Source organism: Helicoverpa zea, chromosome 15 (genome assembly GCF_022581195.2).
Source record: "Helicoverpa zea isolate HzStark_Cry1AcR chromosome 15, ilHelZeax1.1, whole genome shotgun sequence".
In the NCBI taxonomy this organism is placed as follows: Eukaryota; Metazoa; Arthropoda; class Insecta; order Lepidoptera; family Noctuidae; genus Helicoverpa; species Helicoverpa zea.
This window is the reverse complement of record NC_061466.1, coordinates 10,078,934-10,101,444: the sequence shown is the minus strand read 5'-3', so window position 1 is coordinate 10,101,444 and position 22,511 is coordinate 10,078,934. Positions and strand designations below refer to the sequence as shown.

Sequence of the window (22,511 nt, the reverse complement as noted above, 5' to 3'; positions counted from 1 at the left end):
CAAAATGACCGTTTTAAATAAATTCTGCTCCACGACGCTGAGCGGAGTAGAGAGAGAGATTCTAGTTTCCCGATATTTTAAGCAATTCCGCTTCTCTCCGTAGATGCTGATTTTTTTATCGAAATATGTCGATTTCAAGCGAAGCAAACCGCCTCGCGGCCTGTCACAGCACTCACGGCCCAGCTCCACCTCAGTGGAACCGCAGCCTTACTAATGGCATACCCAGATAATATCTTATACGCTTTATATTATAAAGCGTGACTCTTTATCAGTGACTAGAACGAGAATATCTTCTTTAAATCTTGGGTCATCCATAGACTATACTAAAATCTGGAATCTTGAAAGAATTGTCACATTACTGTCAAATAAAAACAAAATTGGAAATTCGCTTTGGAAGCGTTAATAAAATTGTTTGAATAAAATTTAAAGTGTTCAAAACATACTTCACAACAAAAAAATCAAGGAAACAGCGTCACATAAGTTTGCGATGTCCCAAAGTGAACTCCTTTACATGAAAGGGATGAACATTGTAAGTGAAATCATAGTCAAAAATACCGTCATTTTTCGAGATGATATATTTTAAGTTATTGTTCTGTTGCAGTCGGAATCTGAGGGCGATGATGATGATCAGTGGGATGACAAGAAACTGAATGATGCGTACGACAAGGCCGTGCGGATTGCTAACGTAGAGGTGGCGAAGCGAGTGGCTATGTCGACAAACACTGGAAGTTCTACAGTTGAACGTAGGTTACATGGACGTATTGTTTATTAATCTGTAGTTTAGGTCGTTAGCCCACAGTACAAACAGTGCATTGAACGATAAGTATGCCTTTCCTGTACAAAAATAATATGTTAACTATACTTACCTCACAACACCTCAAAATAAAAAAGTGTCAACTGTTCACATACTATTGTCCTAATTAGTAGTATTTTGGTTGCACACCGAAAGGTTTCCTAGGCCAATTTATTTGTTATTTACAAGTTATGGGTTAGGAGAGGCGAAGGGTACCCCAGTACCACTTCCAATGCTTGGACTAGGAACCCCATAGTTAAATTGTCAACTATGGTTCTCTATTAATCATTTAAAATACCCTTTCTTACAAATTCATACAAACATTCTAATGTCTCCCTTTTAATACTGTTTATAAAATTTAAACTTTTTAACAACATTGAATTCCACAGCTGCATTTTTCTCTAAAAAAGAGAAGTTATCAGCAAAGTCGTCTAAGAAAAAAGTTCCAATCCCGATTGTTCCCAACAATACTACGGATGAAAGGCCTAAGGAAGTCAGGTGGAAACCTGGTATGCCCTGCCGCTTGATTTACGTAGAAGACGGCTTGGAGTATGAAGCGGTTGTACTTAGATTTATTGAAAATGATGAGTGCGTAGTTAAATATTTAGGTGAGATATTTTTATTAATTTTTTTTATAGCTTTACTTCATTTTAGTAGGCACTTACTGAAGATTAACAATTTTGAGAAACTTTTTTATTTAAAAACTGTTTTAGAATAAAATACTACTTATAACCTGTGAAAATACAATGGTGACAATGAACAAAATTTTTAACAGTAGTTTATTTGTTAAAAATGCATTTGTGTAAAAAGTCCTTACAATGTTTACCTTTCGAGCAGCCTACTCAAATGGAGTGTATGTTGCGTTTTTTTATAAATTAAGTAATTGATCAAACATTTTGTTTGCATCTTATAAAATACATTTTATTAGTACAAAGTAATATACTTTTTTTTGTAACCTTAAGGTCAGTGGTTAGTCTCAAGATACGTAACTTTCCTTCCTATATTTTACAGGCTATGATAATCAAGAGATAGTGCCTATAGAATCATTGAAACCGTCCCTCGGCAAGGAGGCTAGAACGCGCCAGATTAGAGAAGCAAGGAGAGCACAGACTGAGGACAGTTACGGCAGTCTGTCACCGAATATTGAAGGTGTGGATTGCAGTGACAGGGTTGCAAGTCCTGATAGCATAGGTATTAATATTTACAGTTATTTTAATGTGGTAGTTCCTATTTTTACCTATTAGTGATGCCCCATGAGCCCTAACATCTACTTGCCACCACTGAAAAAGCCTTCATGAAATAGGTGTTCGTTGTAATCACCACCTCAATATTAAGTGAATGCTGTGTAATGTGCAGAAAGCTTAGACTTTTACTCAATTAATCCTTTTTTAGTATAATTTTAAAACAATAATATTTTTACCTGACTCAAAATTAAACAGCAATCTCGTAGCACACCTATTTCACATTTTCGATGTATCCCATTTCTCATGCATCATTGACAAATTATTACAACTATAATTTCAGATAGATCATCACAGAAAAAGAAAAGACCTTCGAAAAAGAAGAAGAATCAACCTAGGAACTTGAACATCAATGGCTTTGATCTGCCAGAGATACCACCTATGCCTAACTTGTCTATGCTAAGACATGTAAGTAGTCTTTAATTTTTTATTTTTTTTTTATTTATTTATTTCTCAACCTTACCACTAACATTACAGACAGGTACAATCCAATGCGTTAGGGAGGCACTTATTTAAAATACTAACTAGCTAACTACTTACAAAAATAAAATAAAAAACAAACAACAAAACACAAGATATTTACACAAAATAAAATAGAATATAACAATACCATAAAATAAAACAATAATAACAAAAGTATGTCCTATAATCCTAATCTAGTTTATAACATAATATAAACAAAATCATCCTTGCGAGTTCACTGAACTGACACGAGAAAATGTCTATATTGTTCTGGATTTCGTTAATAGTACGCATCGCTCGCGTGAGAGGCGTCTTGGCCAGTAGGTTGGTCCTGGCAGTCGGCACTGACAGCAGTGGCGGGCGCCGTCGTCTCCACGTAGCGGCCCGGCACACAGAGACACAAGCACCGTAGTACGCCGGGATTGTGTTCCTTGCCACGGAGTAATTTAACAATATATAATATAAGGGCAAATTCTCGCCGCACCTTTAACTGGTTGTACCCGACCATACCCAGCACGAACAATGTGGGGCACATAAGCGGGTACAGCGGATACACCCCGTACAGCCTCCAGTACAAGTGGCGCGTGAACTTGTTCTGCACGCGCTCCAGCATGACAGAGTATTTGGCTTCGTGTGGAGCCCATATGACACCACCATACTCCAAGTGACTCCTAACGAGTGCGTCGTATAATACCCTTACTGTTGTTATATTCGTAAAGCCCTGCGACTGCCTAAGTACAAAGCCTAGGTTTCTGTACGCCTTCTTACATATCTTAATAATATGCTCGCGAAACGTGAGCTCTGGAGTGAGATGAACCCCCAGATCACGCACCTGTGTCACTCGCATCATGGGTGTTGCCTCTGCTTTGTACTCATAGCAGACGGGCTTCGCGAACGCGTAAAGGATATTACCGAGCATTTGGATACATTGAAGTATAGTTTATTGTCATGACTCCACTTCACCACTCTGTCAATGTCATCCTGGATTCGCGTACAGTCCGACTCGTCCCTTACCTCGAGCAGCAACTTGAGGTCATCCGCGAACAATAAACATGTAGCATGTCTGACGACTTCCGGCAAGCTGTTTATCATGATGATAAATTCGAGAGGCCCCAAGTTGCTACCTTGGCTTACTCCAGACCTTGTGTAGTATGGATCTGACTCAAACCCATTATAGTCAACATACTGTTGACGGTCTTTCATGTAGCTGACAAAGAACTGCAACAGATGTGGTGTACAGCCAATATCAGCCAGCTTCCTCAATAAAACATCATTGTCCACGGTGTCGAAAGCCTTTTTGAAATCAAAATAGGCCGCATCTACCTGGACCCCCGCGTCGACTGCCGGTATAACCTGCGCCATGAAGTTAAGCAGGTTGGTGGAAGTGCTGCGCTCCGGCCGAAAGCCATGCTGAGCGTCCGATAGTTGTGCTCGGACCTGCCCCTGTATAGAACTTTGAATGGCGGACTCAAAAACTTTAGCCGGTGTCGACAGCACTGCCACTGGTCTGTAACCGCTGACATCTGGACCTGACCTACCCTTAGGTACTGGAACGACCCGTGAGATCTTCCATCGTTCTGGGAATGTGGACTGTTGTAAACAGGTATTGTAAATGTAATGCAGGGGACCCGCTAAAACCCTGGCACAGTCCCTGAACAGAAAAGGTGGTATACCATCCGGACCAGATGAGCGTTTTGGCTTGAGATTGTGTAGCGCTATTTGAACATCATTCAGGGTTAAGTTGTTTAAATGTACCCGTGCACTGGTAACACCGGCTTCCGCCGCCGCCGCCTGTGCATCTAGTGTCGGTGGTACCTGGTTATATACCGACTTAAAAAAGTCGGCAAATTCTCCAGCACACTGGTCATCTGTCAAATCTTCACCATTGTTCATTATATTTTGGCGATTAACTCGGCTTTTTTTTTTGGACCTAATATATTGCCAGAACGCTTTTGGATCTTTCGCGAATTGATTTTGAATTTTATGTTTTTTTATGTTATTTTACATTAACTTCCACCAGGGGCCCGATTCTTCTAAGTTAATAATGTCAAAATCGAATAGAAATTGAATCGCAATATGATCACAATAGCAGTTTTACCCATATCAGGCATTGGTCAGCTATTTTGGTGATTTTGGTCTATACGGTAGTTTGCTCTACAATCATTTGCAGAAAAATGATTCATTATTGAATGACAGAAAAGGATGAAAAGGTTTATTTCAAAGAAAAAAATAGCGGAATGCCACATACACTTCAATCGTAATTGAGTCGGTATTGGAGCTCAGTCGAATGTGAATCGTATGTCGCTTAAGTAAAATTAGGAGAATCGGACCCCAGTGATTTACCACTCGACGCTAGCTATTTTTCCCCCAGCCCGTGAGAATTACTTGGCGTTTCAGGATAAAAGCCTTAGGCAGCCTAGAGCCTTCCTCTAGAAATAGGCTATCTAACACTGAAAGACTTTTTGAAATTGGTTCAGCAGTTCCTGAGATTTGAATGTTTAAAGAAACAAACAACTCTTCAGCCGTTACACTAAGTTATCTAGTGACTGTTGTAATGCTCAAAACATTTATTTTCCTAACTTCATGTATTTTTCATGTTCCAACTTTTTTAAAGATCAGAAAATTGTAGTTGTTACAATTTTATCAAATTCTTTAATATTTTATCTTTATGGTTGATATTATATCTTTTTTACCATGCAATTGATAAGAACTTCAAACAACCCTGTAGCCCTAATTAACACTATGAAGAAATATTGTTGCAAACTGCTTGTTTTTTTTTTAATTATCTATACATCCTTATAAAAAATCCCTTTTCCCACCAGTTACAGCAGCTAGGCTCAACAGAGATGCCTATGCCGCCTCCGCCGATGGCATTCTCGTCGGTCGACCGAACAGACTCGGAGGAACAAGCTATATCGTCTATGCTTCTCAGCTGGTACATGAGCGGGTATTACACAGGGCTATATCAGGGATTAAAAAGGTGAGTTTGAACTTTGAACTTTTTTGCTAGAATTTTTTTTTATACTTTTTGGTTTCGTTCGTACTGAGGCGTACTCTAGACCGGCGTAAGGCCACAAAAGTTCTAGCTTTTGAATTGCTTTTTTTAGGGTTCTGTACCCAAAAGGTAAAACGGGACCCTATTGTTTTCGCTCCTCTGTCCGTCCGTCCGTCTGTCACCAGGCTTTATCTCATGAACCGTGACAGTAAGAGAGCTGAAATTTTCACAGATGATGTATTTTTGTTGCCGCTATAACAACAAATACTGAAAACTAGAATTAAATAAATATTTTGGGGGGCTCCCATACAACAAACGTGATTTTTTTGTCCGTTTTATAAATAATGGTACGGAACCCTTCGTGCGCGAGTCCGACTCGCACTTGGCCGGTTTTTTTACGGAAAGTCTATTTAGAAAGACCAGAAAATAAATTGAATAAAAATTTCTACATCATACTAAACCATATTTTTTCAGTATGTCCAGAATTAACGTCATCAATATAAACTAATATTCAATTAAGATTATGTAGTAGATTGGAGTACCTAAATATGAAACTGCTTTTTATAGGGCCATGATTGGATTGTATGCTGAAATCTTTTTTCTTTAATTTCAGAGCAAAGGAAGGACGCAGAAACTAGGCTAAAAATAAATAGTGTGTTTTATGAATGAATTATGCAATAAAAGAAGTTTTCTTTTTTAAATATTTTTTTTATTTTTTAGTCTCACATAAAAATGAACTACAGTAAAAATAGAAAATGTTATCAGCTTTAAGAAAATAATAATAAATAAATTTATGCCTCCTGATTTCTGTGTAAAAACACTATGTACAAATATACATTTTGACACTATTATTATTTTGGATGTTTTTTTTTTCTTTTTACTTTCAGTTCTATGATCAGATTGGTGGGTTTAATTTTAACACTAAAATCTTTATTTCTCAAACACACTCAATAAATATATTTAGTGCTAAACTTGGTCCAATTTATCGTACGTATCTTAATTATTGCCTGTCAAAAAATATGTAAAAAGAAAAATAAATTATAAAAATAACAATTACAAAAATACGAATATTCTAGAAATTTTACACGTAGAATTATTTCGAAACAGTATACACAAGTACACTTTGAATAATGTAAAAATGGCGAAGTTTTTAATCTCAGTGAGTGTAATTTATTGCCTTTGTCAGGCCTTACACGAAACGATAAAAAATATCGTGGCCTTGCAATTCAAACTATCGTATTTTTTTTTTGCATCCATCCACATCTTATTTTTAATAAAGAAAATTCCATAATGGTCCAGTTTATCATTGCCTCAAGACTAATTTAATTTGGCCGAGTAATTTACTATCTGTAGTAATAATATTATACATAAATCGAATAGACTGACGAATCGACTCGAATGATCGATTAACGACTCAAAATTGTGGCAAGAGTCTTGAAGATTCTTAAAAAGAACTAATTAAAATAAAAACATGGCAATTTTAAAACATAAACTAGAGAAACAATATTTACATGACATTTACCACAATATACAAAAAAGAACAATGTTTAAAAGGCTTATTATGGCCTCGAGCTAAGGCTGAAAGTTCGTGATTACTTCGCTTTAAGATATTTAGATGGAATTTGACTCAATAATGTACTTTTATAACACCTATGTATCACTAATGATCGCATTAAATATTTGAACTTTGAACTATAACGGCCAGTTTCATAAAAGTCAAAGTAATGTCTAAAGTAAAAGTAACGGTCAAATTCGTTTTTTCAAGGCTAAAGTGACAGCAAAACGAATAGAAAAAGCGAATTTGACCGTTACTTTTACTTTAGACATTACTTTGATTTTTACTTTGGATTTTACTTTTGATGAAGAAATTGGCTGTTAAAAAATATTTAGTTTTACTTTGACTGGGATTTCGTATTGCTATATGCTTGTATGAATTGTATTTTTTCATTATTTTTCACGGCTACATAGAAGTAAGAAATACATGGAAGAAGTAACATCTAAATATCTCAAAACGGAGCTCAAAAAATTATAAATTAATTCATAAAACTTGCATACTCGTTACTCAGACGCTCACACAATCACACTCCCGCCACTGGGACACTCATACATTCGTATCAAAAGACTCAAAACATACATTAACGATCAACTTACATAATATGTATGTTCAAAGGTCAATTTCGAAAAAAGTCACAGACTAAATTGGCAAGTCGTTTAAGTCGACATTCGCATAGTTTAAGTACAATACATGAAAAGTCGTTATTTTGATAGGCAGACAGACCCTTATGGATGAAGCATTAATTTTGTAACAATGAACATCATTGATTTCTATTTATTTTGATGAAGTTTAAAGAGATGAGGGATCTATTTCTTCACTATTGACTTTAAAATTATATGAAACCACATTCTTTCAGGGTAGCCGATGCCTAGCAAAAAACGCTTTTGAAAGTTAACATGGTATAAAAAACTATATCATATTGCATAACAGTCACATTGAACTTGCATTAAACGTTTTCGAATAAAGTAAGGCGCTTCGAATAAAGTGAAGCGCTTCTCATAAACTCTTCGAATGAACTGAAGAGCTCTGAATTAACTCTTTGAATATAGAGATTCACTTCGTAAAATTCTCCTCGAATAAACTGAGGCGCTTCGTATAAACTCTTCGAGTAATGTAAGGCGCTTTGAATAATCTAAGGCGCCTCGAATAATGTAAGGCGCTTCGAATAATCTAAGGCGCCTCGAATAATCTACGGCGCTTCGAACAAACTGAGGCGCTTCGAACAAAATGAGGCGCTTCGCATAAGACACGTCGCGGCTCATACGAGCGTGCTGAGCTCGTGCGTGTCGTGGCTCAGGTCGATGGTGGCAGCTGGGACTCCCGGCGTTGCAGCACCTTCTCCTGGTGGCGTACTTGTTGGAGGTCTGGAAGATGAGTAGAATAGGTTAGTATTTAGTCAGTAACTAGATAGAGTTTGGGGAATTTGAGCAGAAAATTGATAATTGTATTGAATTTTGAAATATTTATTTATTTAAACTTTATGTACATTTTGTACAATGGCGGACTTAATGCCTTAGGCGTTTACCTCTGGGTGGTGAAGAAATCACAGTGGTAGGTGTATTTTTTTTTTATATTTGCAACTGTCTAGATATTTTTCTGCAATTTTTATTTTGCTTAATTATCTGTGTGTTCTGGATTCTATGAACGTCGACCTGAATTAATAATAGCTAAGTAAAACAAAAAGAAAAGTGAAAAGAAATAATCTCAACTGTAAACTGGCACGAACTGGTAATTAAAAAGTTATAGAATAATAATCTCACCTTATAATATAAGGACCTCCTTGTTGCAACAACGTGATAGGATGCGTATATGCACCGCCGGCAGTCATGCTATGAAAGCTCAGATTCCCCATTCCCGTATTATTCAAATGCCCATTGCCAATAATAACTCCATTGGACGTATTTAAGTTGGGCGAAGTGGTCGTAGTATTAAGTTCTTGGGTTCGAAAGGCCTTAACTAGGTTCGTTTTTTCTTTTTGCCATACGAAGACGTTGTGTACCATTGCACAGCCGCAAAAGATTATGCCAACGCCAATGAACACTGAGGTTACGATGGCTGGCGTTGAGTGGAACTGGATGAAGGTGTAGAGTATTATTCCTGGAAATGAGAAGGTGGAATTAGTGGTGTACTTAGATGAGCTAATTTTTTTAAAGAAGTAAATATGCCTCATAAATGAGTCTTTTAGGGATCAGTTTTATTGATCCTTGAAGTACCTATTGGTTACTTCAACGTACCTTCTTTATTGCGGTATGGTAAGTTCTGAATTTATGATGCTTATGTATCACTTATCACAAAGTCAAGTAAAGGTCAGTTAACTAATTTTAAGTACTTATCAAGTTATTTTCGGAAGTAAAAATTTCGAACCTAGGGACCTAAGTTAACCTATCGAAATTTTATTTTACTATCTAAAAACAGACTGGAAATGGCTCCCATTAGACATCACTTAATAAGTTCCCACAAGCTTACCTACCCTGTTTCCTAACCCTTATAAAACCGTGAGAAAAACTAGAGTAGTCCCGAGTGATTAAAAAGAACGTAATAAATGGTACGAACCTGTTAAAAATACCGGTATGGATATAAAGAAACCTCCGACGGCGCATACTCTAGTGATCGCCGACTTCTGCAGGTACTTGTTTGATCTGCAAGGAAAAAAAGCACTTTATTAAGGATATGTTCAGATTTATAGATTGAGAGGACATTGGACTTCTTGGGAATTGTAGAAAAGCCTGGTGATAAACACATCACAACACAACCTTTCTCTCGAAAGGATCCGAATGTCATTTTTAAGGGATCATATTTTTTCTTAATTTTAAACTAAATATTATGGCTCTTATTTCTATAATCTGCCCAATTTTTTTTCAACAATGTTAAGATCAGCTTTTAGTATGCAGTTAAGGGCTAATATTCTACACGGAGAGACTGGCTGCCTGACCTTCTCAACCCATTTAGGTTCTTGGGCTACCACTACACTACAGGAAAGACTGATTATCAAACTTTCTGGCTTCTAGCTATTGGAGTAGATATTTCTATCGTCCTCTATCAAAAGACAAAGAATTTCTTGGAAATTCTAATTTGCACATCCACTTCCACGTGAAAGTGTCACAGATAAACAGTTATTTTTGCATTCACAATTTTAGTAAGATCAATATAATAACAATCAAACCAGTTGACAACATGATGAGACTGCGACCGCCAATAAATCTGTCTGACCTTAATGCACGGTTCCCACGGATCAAATATACTTCAATATAGACACCTATACAATATGCATATGCAACTTTCAACTTAAGATACCAACAAAATTCGGGGCAGTTTTTATTTCACAATTTTACATCCAAAACCAGTAAAGCAACGTACCCCAAATTCTCTCGCAATCGACTCAAAAATCGATCTCGTTTGTTTTACACAAGAATTTAATTTTACATATCTTTACCAAAATCCAGAAGCTTCAAGCATTTAATCGAGACGCATGCTTTTAATCGATTGTGTTTTAAGAACTCGATTTTAATTGAAACTCGTTTGAACAGCCATGTAACGGACACGGCACCTGTTCGTCGAGGGTAGCCTTGCAGAATTGTGTTGTCACTTTGATATACACGATTCGATTAGTGATGGCATAGCTTTTGAAATCGGTCGGTTTATAATATTTGCTGCATGTCAGTGACACTGGCATATTCTGACGATTATTACGATCATTGATTACAACATCGTAACTGTTATCGAGAGACTATAAACTTGTTTGAATTACTGAATGTTTTATCAAAGTTGGAATAATGTACCTGACTGTTCGCCAAGTGGAATGGCCAGTTAATATTTTATGAGCTTCGTTTGGTTTATCGAGAGATTTTTGATATCGTGGTATTGGTTAAATTTTAACAGACGATATTATTGATGAATTTATTTCATGTTATTAATATTTATTGTTAATGAGGCGAAACCAGATAAGTACCTACCTAGATTTATATTGAGATCTTATGGAAATTCCTCTATAAGCAATTAAAATGCAGGTAAATCCGGTGTGAATTGTTGCTACATAAGTACCCACAGATTGATTTATTACTTCAGAGATTTCATAACAAAGTGCAACTTCGTTATGCAATTTGCACTTCTTTGGACATATTCCGTAATTTATTAGGTAAAAGTTGTTCGAGAGAATATCATTTTAATTACTTCACGTTCTCTGGTTTGGTTTGTGAGGTTTATTTATAACGTAAGATCGTGCCTGTTTTCCTCGGAAGGTTTGGTAGAGATTTACTGATGAGATGAATTACTCTAGCTAGATAATATGGCAAAGCAGACGATATAGTAAAAAATTGGAAGTTCTGATTTTTCTAACCATAATATTTCAATCAGGAACCACGCTCGTTCTCTTTAAAATTTAAGATGAAGAAAAACTTGTGACGAGAGATATAGGAAGAAATATTTTGGAAAGTCCTTGGGCCTCCCAAAAAAGCATTATTTTATGTTCTTAAAGAAAATTCCCCTCATTCTATCTTTAAGTAACCATTTAAAAACTGTAAGTAACAGCAATCATAATAAGCACGTGCCACCATAAACAACTGGACGGTTAATAACAACTATTTCCAATGACAGATGTGGTGCAACGGTTTCCCGCCAACGGTGCGCCACGCTCCACTGACGCTATGGTAGGTCGGGGTGCAGGGAACGCGAATTGCGTGACAACCACAATTTTATCGATACTGGCTGGTGTCGATATGTTTAGGGGAAATTGGGGAATATTGAATAAGTTTTTTTTCTTTTCAGTTACCTACATCTTTTTAGTTATAAATATGAAATAACAATACATTTGGAATTGTTTTACCCATTCTTGGGAACTAACTACTCGCGCAGCTTTATAAAAGGTATTCCGCTAAAGGTATCTTTGATAAATGGGCTCTATGTATCACTGAAATTTATTTAAAATCGGACTGAAAATACCTAATGTAGGGACCTAGACGAAAAAAACTTTTCAGCTTTTCGTGATGAGTGACAATTTATGTTTTGACACAAAACCGATGTTTTTCTTCTTCCCTTTCGTAATAACGTCTAAACTGGTCATAACAGCATCTACAAAGATTACCAAATACATAAATAAACTGCGCAAAGCTACGCGTAAAATGATTTGATAAACATAATATTTACGTTACCTAGTTAACCGTCATAGTTTTGAATTAACCTAATGCATCCGGAACTGTTGTGCAATTGTGGGTTAAAATAATAAAAATGGTTTAGAGAAAACTGCTCATGTTTTGGGAGAAAGCGAGAACATAGATAAAATTGTCTAGGTACATAATTTCACAAGGAATGAAGAAAGAAAAAGAAAGACACTCTGTTTGCCATTCATTTAGGTATCATCTATACTAATATTATAAAGCTGAAGAGTTTGTTTGTTTGTTTGTTTGAACACGCTAATCTCAGGAACTACTGGTCCGATTTGAAAAATTCTTTCAGTTATAGATAGCCCATTTATCGAGGAAGGCTATAGGCTACTTTTCATTCGGGTTCGTGCAGAGGTTCCCACGGAAACCGCTGGCAGAAGCTAGTCATTTATATTTAGACAAGAGAAACGGTCAAGCTATCTGTATTCCTATATGTTTGCCTAACTTAACCTCTCTGCTCGACAAGGTTTTGACATATTATTATGACTTTACCGTTGATTCGACGGGATATTTTGACGGTTAAGTTAGCTAGATTATAAAAATCGCATGGAGAAGAACAATAAATAGGTAAAAATAGAGTTTCAGTTTGCAGTATCTGCTGGAATAAAATAAGCATTGAAGTTATTCCATAACTCCTTCATAATAAAGAAACAACCTTTCGATTATTAGATTTTAACCCACACAGCAACGTAAAAAAAAAAAGCTGTCATCTGTGACAATCAACCAAATTGTGTTAATCACATCACTGCTGTAGGTAGAGCAGACTGATTTAGTCAGACAGACATATAAAAAACAATAAACCATATTTTTGTATGCGCTGCTACAAAAAAAGTAGGTAACAACGTTGTTTTAATAGGCTTTTAACAAGGTTTATCATATTTAGGAATAAGTATTAATTTACAGTTCGGATGCGATATGCGTTATAAAATGTGTGAAAAAACAAAACACTTATAAAATGTGTTTAGCCGTCAGACGGACTACAGTGACAAAAATGAAAAGGCCGCACACTCTTCTTGCTTCAACTGCGAGATGAAATCATTCAATGATTTCGCACATACCTACCATAAAAAGGTTTCTTCGGTAAAGAAGGTATCTAAAGTTTAAAAAGTTGTCTATTGGGAGTTAGAAAAAATATTAGATAAGTAATATTGTCTGTTTCCTAATTAGATCCTTCTTATATCTATGTAGATTATAGGTACAAGTAGATTATGTACTTTCTGCCATTAGTCTGCCTTGCAAAATTCTAGCTTTCAAATAGACCCAAAATAAGGTCGTTTGCTTGAAATACTCCCACAGTAATAATACTTTGGGATATTAAAATTGAGAGTAAAAAATACAATAGCGAATTCGTTATTAGTCATATCGCAAAAGTTTATTTATTTATTTATTTACAAGGCACACTAACAACTTATTTACAAATACTTTCGCATATATAAGTTTTATTATTATCAAAAGTTATTAAGTACAAACAATACTTAAGAGGACGAATTGGAATTTTTGGCGCCAAGGATCTCAATTTTTCTCAGTAAATACAAAACGGATCAAAATACAACTTGGTTACCTGAAAGTTCATGATATAAACCTTATTCTGTTAGACGTAGAAACATGATTAGGTAACTTTTATAACAGAGAAAAATATATCAAACATACCTCTTTTTAAAAAGAGATTCACATATTATGGGCAAACGGGACCGATTTAAGCCTCTTAACTTTTTTAGTAGTTGAGTGTATACATACTCTTTAAAATTGTAGAAGGAATTTTTATCAAATTATCATTTCTAAATAATAAAATTACAAAACCATTTTGTCGCTTACGACTTTAGTTATAAGCTAGCGCGCGTATTGTTATCCTCGCCCCGCTCAGACGCTCCGACCCCTTTTGGCGCCTTAGATGCGCGTGCCGGTTATGGAATTATTGTTGACCAATTCGTCGCCTTAACTGTAGACTGATTCAGCAACGAAACAATCATTACCAATGTACAATAAAGGTACCTAAACTGATTATCGGCTACTCTATCTTTCACTCTAATTTAGCAAACAAAGGTAAACAAAACACGACATTATCTACCAAAAAGATTTATTAGAGCTTTTAACGTATCCGATAATAGTTTACCTATCTCAAAATTTTCGGGTGCTGATGAATGACATAATGAGCATAGCCGTTTTCATAGAACCAGGAGGGTTTAATGTCCTGACTCAATCCTTCAAACTTTGATTAAAGTAATTCTTGGGCGGCATGGCTTGTATTATTATATAGCATTTAAAAATCTAGAGACCATGAAGAAATAGCTGGAAAATGTTTACCTAGACAAAAAAAAAACTAGAAAATATTTTCATAAGACTTAAAAATGACTTTCATAACCCATCCACATCAAAGCAAAGAGTTCCTAATACATTTTCTAGGATACTATAAAATCTTACACGAGTCATAATCTTAAGAAAACCGAAACTCAAATCGTAAAAACCGCATGTATATCAGTCATCAAAGACCATTTAACCAATTGGAATCGTCATGAACAGAAGGGTTTATTTAAGCGGAGGGTGAGACGATGCAACAAATAGCTCTTTAGTTAGGAACATAGTGAGTAAAATTTACAAGTATAGGAAAGGGTGGCCTAAGTTTATGAGTTTTGGCGATCCCAAATCTTTGGCAAAATGTAAGGCACGGTAATGTCGTCTCGTATCCGGGGGGTTCGATGCTCTAAGGTTATCCACAAGTTTTAACGTTCATTTTTAATGTCCGAAGCAATTAGTGAAGCGATCCAACGGCTTCCATATCCAAAGTTATTTTGTTTAAATTAGTACATATCGCTTCAAAACTATTTTAATGGAAAATTAATTGTAGTTCAATAAAAAGGGAACAAAAAGTACTGTTAAATGGAAATTAAACTTCAGTTACGCTTGAAGTTAGCTACTATTAACTATTTTTAATTTACGCTGATGTAATTGACCTCTTTTAATGTTCCTCTTGTAATGAAATTTTGTAGTTTTATTGGCGATAGCCCACTAATGAATAGTGGATCTCAGGACTCAGAGCCAAATTGCGCTAAGGAATGGTCTAATGCTGATCTTTAGAATTTTTTCACTCTTGGTATTGTTGATCGAGTTATTTTATTGGGGGAATCTGATTTCAAAGCTGCCATGTCACTTCTTTCGAAGTAGCCAATAGGATTTCTTGATACAATCTTTACTTTGAAGAATACCTGCATCAAATACGCAACTACGATACTACCTACAATTATCTTCATAAGTAAGTAGGACTTACCTACTACCTCATTTCCATAATCTCAACACAACTTTATCACTTTGTAAACACAAGCTTTAACAAGTTCTACAATCTTACCAACCTCTTTCGTAACTGCATCCACACTATGGACTCAAAAAAATGTTTACTTTATCTATGGTTACCGCGTGACCCGGTTTCTTCGCGTGACGGCCCTAATTACTTGTGTCTGGGAAAAATCATCAGACGTCGAAGGAATTCACCATATCTTTTTGATTGTTAGGGCAAAAAGGGCAAAGCGAACTTCCTTTAGCCTTATTTTGGCGTGTTATTTTTTGATATGAGATTGATAGAACCATAGGTTTTGCATGCCAATGTAATTTAGGTACCTTGCTTCCGAAATCCTCACTAATATTGTGAATGCGAAAAAATAACTGTCTAATGGGCTATCGTGCTAAACCACTAAACTGATTTAAATAAAAATTGGTTCACACACAAGTCTAGAGCCTTAGAAAAGACAGGGCTACTTCTTCCTCGGGTACTAGTTCCCTCGGGACACTGGCGAAACAAGGAGGATACTCAGTTGTTAAAAAAATCTACCATGTTTGAAAATCTTAAAAGAATATCTAGATGGTTATTTTTATTCCTTACATTTTTTTATTACACGAGCCGAAAATAGGACCATAAAAAAGATAATTTACGTTCCTGAAGTTATCTTAACTGCTAACAAAAAATACCACTAAGTAAGTAAACAAAGTGATTTTGCAAGAATGTACAGTAAAAAAACTGTTAAGAATTCATATTGTGCTGTAATATTTACAAACAGTAGCCTTCTATGTTACTAATCTGCTAATCTTCATGTAAATACGTAAGTAATGTGTTCACGTATTATTTCTCAAGTCTTTTGTAAGTTGTTCTACTGTGTAAGTACTAATAAACCGAATAGTACTATCTACTAGTCTGCGCTTTCACACGAAAACTTACTGAACTATAATTTTTGGTATACAGATGGTCTACTCATCTAGTGCCTCAGAAAGATTATAGGGTAGGAACCTTAGTACTGTCTATCCGGGTGCGAGAAGTACTTCCCAAGGGATGCGGGTGAATCTAAGAAAAGCTAGTAAAGAACTAAAAAAAAAATTGAAAAGAGGACAGGAAGAAGAAGCGGTCATTTACGGAAATATAGAAAGACATAAAGAACTAAGATAGAAAGTTACATTAAAGAGCTACCCAGAAGCTTTTCAAAGGCTAATTGCACAATATATTTTTACAATTAAACAACATACTTATAAAAGTAGTAAATAATAATCTTTATTACAAAAATGATTTACAACCGACACCAACTATCTGTACGTGGTGAATGGGCGTGAATTTCACAGGGTAATAATTTCCATAATAAGGAAACTTATTTTCGCAATGCGCAGTGTCATGTCTGGTGAAAAGTGAAAAGCGTTTAACATGAGAACTGGTTATATTATAACTGAATGGAAATTCGAAGTTTTCTGTTTTGTAATGAATTTTCTTTCACAGGTTTAAGGAAAATTAATTGAGATCTTAACATATTTGTAGTAATTAAGCTGTTAAATGATTAAGATATTCAAATACTATTTATCGAGGATGCCCTTCACTATAGCGATGGTTTCGGAAAGATTTTATTCATCATCCCTATTTTATGCACATCCTGTAGGCATATAAAAAATAACATAGGTATAATATGTAGGTATTATGAAAGATATGATAAATCTGACATGGCAATTATCTAAAAGTAGGTCTTTATCTCCCTAATTAGTTCTAAAATTAGACCCAATTATTGCACTTCAATTTCATATTAGTTGTAATACAGATTAAACAGACAACATCTTCTTAATGTGTTTTTATAACCATCAAAATGTTACCTATTGATAACGTTTTTATCAACAATATTATCCTACAATTACATTATCTTTTATCTCGATATGAGTAGGTATGTAGTGTAGATATATCTCAATAGCAGCTGTTATTACAATCAGTACCAAATTGGCGCTTTATTCGACGCGAATGTGCGAATATTGAATCAAATCTGTGTCAGTTTTCGTTGTGTAGGTACACTTTATTCCAGGACGCTTCAAAGGCTGAAAAAGGTACGTAAAGATTTTTGAAAATACTTTAGAATATTTAATTGCAGCCCATTTATTTGTTTTTCTAGTAGGAAAAATAAGTAATGTGCCGGTGAACCGGGACCGGGACTCCATTTTTTCGTTCATAGACAAAACTCAAACTTTTCTTTGCCACAAGCAAATCTCATTCAGCCAGCTTAGATTCTCATTTTAAAACATCAAAATATTATTATCATTCCTTATCGAATGCCCACACATGGAAAACGATTATAAAAACTACAAGATTAGGTTATCAATCTTCGTTCGCGAGCTTGCCGCCATTTTTGTAAGCGTCAGCTGACGAAACCGGTATACTCTCAGTGTCTACACAACGAAATTCCTGGTAACAGGTATGTACAACCGGCTTTGGAGTTGGGCCAACGTTGGGCCATGCAATGGTTTTGTACTTGTAGTAATTCTCTATTAATTTGATAGTGTATTGAGGTAGAAAGAGTACTCTATGCAGTTCTATTACTTCGTTTTTCTAAAATAATTCTAAAACATCGCTTTTACTTAATATTCATCTGCAAAAAGTCCATAATTTTTAGAAGGATAGGGTGGTGTAACATTTTCTGTCTTATTATTTATAGCTGTTATGGTGATTTCTTTAGCGTAGGTTCTAGTACATTTAGTTAACAGCAGGCTATTCAAGACAAAAATATAAATAAACAAAACTGGCTACACTGTTATGAGCCCTAACCAAACTTTAAAATAAAAGTCATTAGGATAATATGGGATTTCCAAAATTAGAATCCAGATCATTACAGTTTTATGGCAGCTATTTTTGGTCCTTTTGGCAAAGGAATTTTAATTATGTAGGTAACCTAAATAATCGTTTCAGTATTTTATCAAAAACTCAAAGGAACGGAAACTCTAAGGTGAGAATAAAGTTGACTGCTTATAATTCTGATAATGCATCTCTGTATACAAACTCCTACTTTATCAAGATCTCTCAATGATTTTGAGGTTACAAAATTTGTATGCAGTTTGCATTTGAATGAATCAGCTTAAAACTTGGGGTATACCACCAAGCAGGTTACACCAACATTGGTGCAAACATTGGCTCCAATTCATGGAGTAATACTAGCACTCTTGTACATTCCTGGCTGTTTCGTGAAAGTTAACATTCGTTTTGTTTTTACTGTTAAATGGCAATATGGCGGACTTTTGGCGGGATAGTTTACAGTTGCGTTTTGTTTTGACAGTTTGGCAAAGGAAATGTGGTATTATAAGTCAGTCTGGTTTTGTTTTTTAGTAATTTCTGCGCATACTTAGAATAGATACGCGTTCAAAGCCAAGGTTAACGTTTGACGTTAAATGCTTTTATTTTCTGATTAGGTCCACTTCAAACAATTTATCATAAAACTACACAAACAAACATTGCAAATGCCGTATATTACTATGTAGGTAAGTAATGCATTGTAATCAAACAATGCCTATACAACCTTATCTGTGACCTTGTTCTAGATTTGTGTCAATGCAGTTAGGATTTACTATAGGTATGTATGGAACGTACCGTAACGTAGCGATATCAAACTCTGATAATTTAATACTAGCTTCCGTCAGCAGTTTTAGCTGCCTCTCATGTAGAAAAGTAACCATGTATAAAAAATAATATAGTATTCCTCGACAAAAGAGCTGTCTTACACTGAAATAAATTTTCAATTTTATTATATTATTCTACTTTGAAAATACCTAAGCAATAACTAAAGGATCCTAAAATATTGAAGGCATTAGCTGAAAAAGGCTGAAACACTGTGAGAGGAAACCTTTTTCGAAACGTGGATTAATATTCGTAGTGATCTGATGCTGATGGTGTTTGCAGTAAAGCTTAAGCACGCTGATCATACCTAGTCACTACGTAGACGTAGTGGCAGAGGATCGAAGCTCTCTAACAGACGATGAAGTAAATATCTCGAGAAAAAACGACCATCATTTGGCTATTTCGGAAACAAACTTAAAGAATTAATAAAAATGAGTCTATAGTTTTCTGGATATTAAATAGGCCATTTCCTAGTGGGACAGCAGTCACCAAACCATACAAATAATCATATCGTTATCAGCTCCACGTGCAGTATAAATTAACAATTATTCGTATGAAATTAACGTAGCAATCGATTCCACACGGCTCTAATTACTGCAAGCGTAGAGTTACAACTAAAACCGTTAGAAAGAGTGTTACCTAATTAAAGTTAATTGGAAATATATTGCTTACCCTAAGATTATTCAAAGCGGAATCGTACAAAACAACTTTAACACCTTTGATACTACAATCACATTGCAATAGTCTCAACGAAGGAGGGCCAAAGCCTCTAAGCCAATATGGTTGTCTTTTTTTGGGATGTCAAATCATCAAATGACCATCTGTGGGTGCAGCGTGATTGTCAGAGTGTTACTAAAACCCACCATGTTTTATGTATTAGGGCCGTAGTAACTTTTTGAAACAATCCCGCGTCCCGATATGGTTACGTCTTTCCCGCTGTGGGTTAGCAGCGGTGAGGGAGTGTCAGACTCTTACTGACTAAAAACCGTCGTGTTCCTTCATAGGCCTTTTATGTACCAGGGCCGCGGTATCTCTTTCGAACAACCCGCAGCCCCGGCATATGGTTACGTCTGGAGTGGAGACCAAAATAATCCCAACTTCCATATTTAAAATCAAACATTTTGACACTTTCACATTATGACATTGCTATAAACAAAAAAGGTTGAGAGCGCAAATACTCTAAAGAGTCCGTTAACCAAGGAGCCATTCAGCCAGCTAGCCTACCTGCCTTTCATTCAAGGTCGGGACAGGTAAACGATGTAGTTATACCTCGTTATAGTAATATTGATTTAACTTGAAAATAATTGCCGTTGCATTTTTATGGGGGAAGGCAGACATGCGAAGGGGAATCGAAGGAAGTGTATTTTATAAAAGGGGTTTTGGGTGAATTTGTTTGTAGAAATGTTGCATGCAAAGGGGGAATTTGTAGGAAGCCTTATCTATGGTTGAAATATACTTTTGTGAGTATTTGAAAGTGGATGTTTATAATTTATTTTTGCACGTTCACGTGAATTGTGTGCGAAAAATATTTTATATCCAGATTTTTTTTTGTATACTTACAGCTAAAATTAAATATGCTCGAATTTCTTTGTAAGTATCTTGTAGCGACATAATTTTTAATGCATTTTTGAATTAAAGCTTCAGTCTAGGTGTCTCGTTCGATAAAAGCCGCAATTTAAAATGTTGGGCTATAAAGCGATGCAAAATGACACTTGCCCGTACTCACCTTAAAATAACCTGTTGGTCATCGGTTAAACCTCGTTTATGACTAATAAAATTCACAAGATACTATGTTACATTCCTGACACCAACATTCATAGGCAAACGATTATTTCAAAATTTCATACCATAGCTCCGCAATTAAAAATCATTGAGAAAGCCTCTCTTCGCCTACTAGGGTCTCCGATCTATGACGACTCTTTTTCCTCTTTTATAGAGGAAAAAATTCAAAACTTCAATGACATTTCGGACAGGTTACTTAAAATTAATGTACATTCGGCATATACCCTTATTCGATATTGTTGTTTCGGACCAAAATTTACTTATATCCTTCGCTCTTCTCATTTGTGGAAACATCCGAACCTATTAGATAAAGTTGACAAAATTATCAGGAACACCCTTTCTCTAATATTAAATGTGGCCCTGGACGACCGAGCCTGGCAACAGGCCTCACTGCCTATTCGCTTGGGAGGCCTCGGCGTCCGCAAAATTTCCAGTCTTAGTTTACCGGCATTCCTCTCCTCGGTCCACAGCACCGCAAGTCTCACTAGGAAAATTCTATCTTCCTCACTGGTGGACTTTGGGGTGCCGTGTTTGGCCGATGCGTTGAATGCTTGGAAAATGACTTGCCCAAATACGGTTATGCCCAGTGACCCCTCCTCTCAGAGGCAGTGGGATGGGCCGCTCTGCAGCATCACACGGAATGATCTTCTTAATACGTGTAATGGTGCTGCCGAGCGTGCTCGCCTGCTGGCTGTGGGAGTATGGGAATCTGGACTATGGTTGCAGGTTATTCCGTCAACCAGCATAGGCACTATGCTGGATGATAACACCTTCCGGATAGCTACATGCCTTCGATTAGGCGCTCCCTGTGTTGCTCCGCATCGCTGCCATTGCGGTGAAGCTGTCGACAGCCTCGGGCACCATGGTCTGTCGTGCTGCAGAAGTGCTGGTCGTATTGCACGGCATGCCAGCATTAACGACATTATCCGTCGTGCTCTTTCCACCGCCGGCGTACCAGCTGTTTTAGAGCCTAATGGACTGGTACGTGACGATGGAAAGAGGCCAGATGGTATGACGTTGTTGCCATGGAAGATGGGTAGGCCCTTGGTGTGGGACGCAACATGCGTCGACACCCTGGCGCCATCACATCTTCCTAGCACGGCAGTCTGTGCTGGGGCGGCTGCAGCTTCTGCAGAGACCACCAAGCGGCGCAAATATAATAACCTTATTGGAAATTATAGTTTTGAGCCGTTTGGGGTCGAAACGCTCGGACCGTGGGGCCCGAGTTCGCGGTTACTTTACAAGGACATCGCGAAAAAGCTTGTCGACGCTTCGCGTGACCAGAGGGCTGGCTTATTCTTTGGACAAAGAATTAGCATTGCCATTCAACGTGGCAATGCAGCCAGTCTTCTGGGCACGTTTCCGGAGGACAGTGATGCGGAGGAATACTTCGACGCCTGATCGATGCTCTTTTATATTATGTTTTATGTTTATATACATTTTGTATATAGTTTTGTATAAAGATAAGTAGCTTAAGTTTGTATATATGTATAGTGTGTACATTAATAATTCAATAATAAAAATGTTCTATGTTACTTGTGTTATTTGTAACTTTCTTGTAGAAAACTTATATCAAATTGCAAGAAGTGCCAATAATTGTTGAAATTCTACAAATAGGTAAGG

General features: G+C 36.3%; 3 protein-coding genes across 4 annotated transcripts in view; 2 read left to right on the top strand and 1 right to left on the bottom strand.

Annotated features, from left to right (window-relative positions):
- The first annotated feature begins 356 nt into the window (after positions 1–356).
- LOC124637187 (survival motor neuron protein) lies at positions 357–6,192 on the top strand. Its single transcript, XM_047173547.1, has 7 exons — positions 357–529; positions 602–743; positions 1,183–1,401; positions 1,805–1,984; positions 2,318–2,442; positions 5,319–5,476; positions 6,105–6,192. Exons 1-7 carry the CDS (start codon positions 488–490, stop codon positions 6,127–6,129), a joined length of 891 nt encoding a protein of 296 aa, XP_047029503.1. The 5' UTR covers positions 357–487; the 3' UTR covers positions 6,130–6,192.
- Positions 6,179–22,511, bottom strand: part of LOC124637186 — a 36,166-nt gene continuing 19,833 nt past the window's right edge. Inside the window, exons 2-4 of the mRNA XM_047173545.1 lie at positions 9,600–9,685; positions 8,807–9,143; positions 6,179–8,410 (exon numbers count right to left, since the gene is read on the bottom strand). Coding sequence (XP_047029501.1) covers positions 8,305–8,410; positions 8,807–9,143; positions 9,600–9,685 — 529 coding nt within the window. The 3' untranslated portion in view covers positions 6,179–8,304. The remainder of the gene's footprint in view (positions 8,411–8,806; positions 9,144–9,599; positions 9,686–22,511) is intronic.
- The window catches only part of LOC124637184 (peroxisomal N(1)-acetyl-spermine/spermidine oxidase-like), a 43,216-nt gene continuing 38,136 nt past the window's right edge, over positions 17,432–22,511 (top strand). The window contains exon 1 of one of the 2 annotated variants that reach the window (XM_047173542.1): positions 17,432–17,548. The gene's annotated coding sequence lies outside the window, so the exon portion shown is untranslated. Of the gene's footprint in view, positions 17,549–17,895; positions 17,914–22,511 lie in introns of those variants that run through there. The other variant, XM_047173544.1, reaches the window with a different exon arrangement.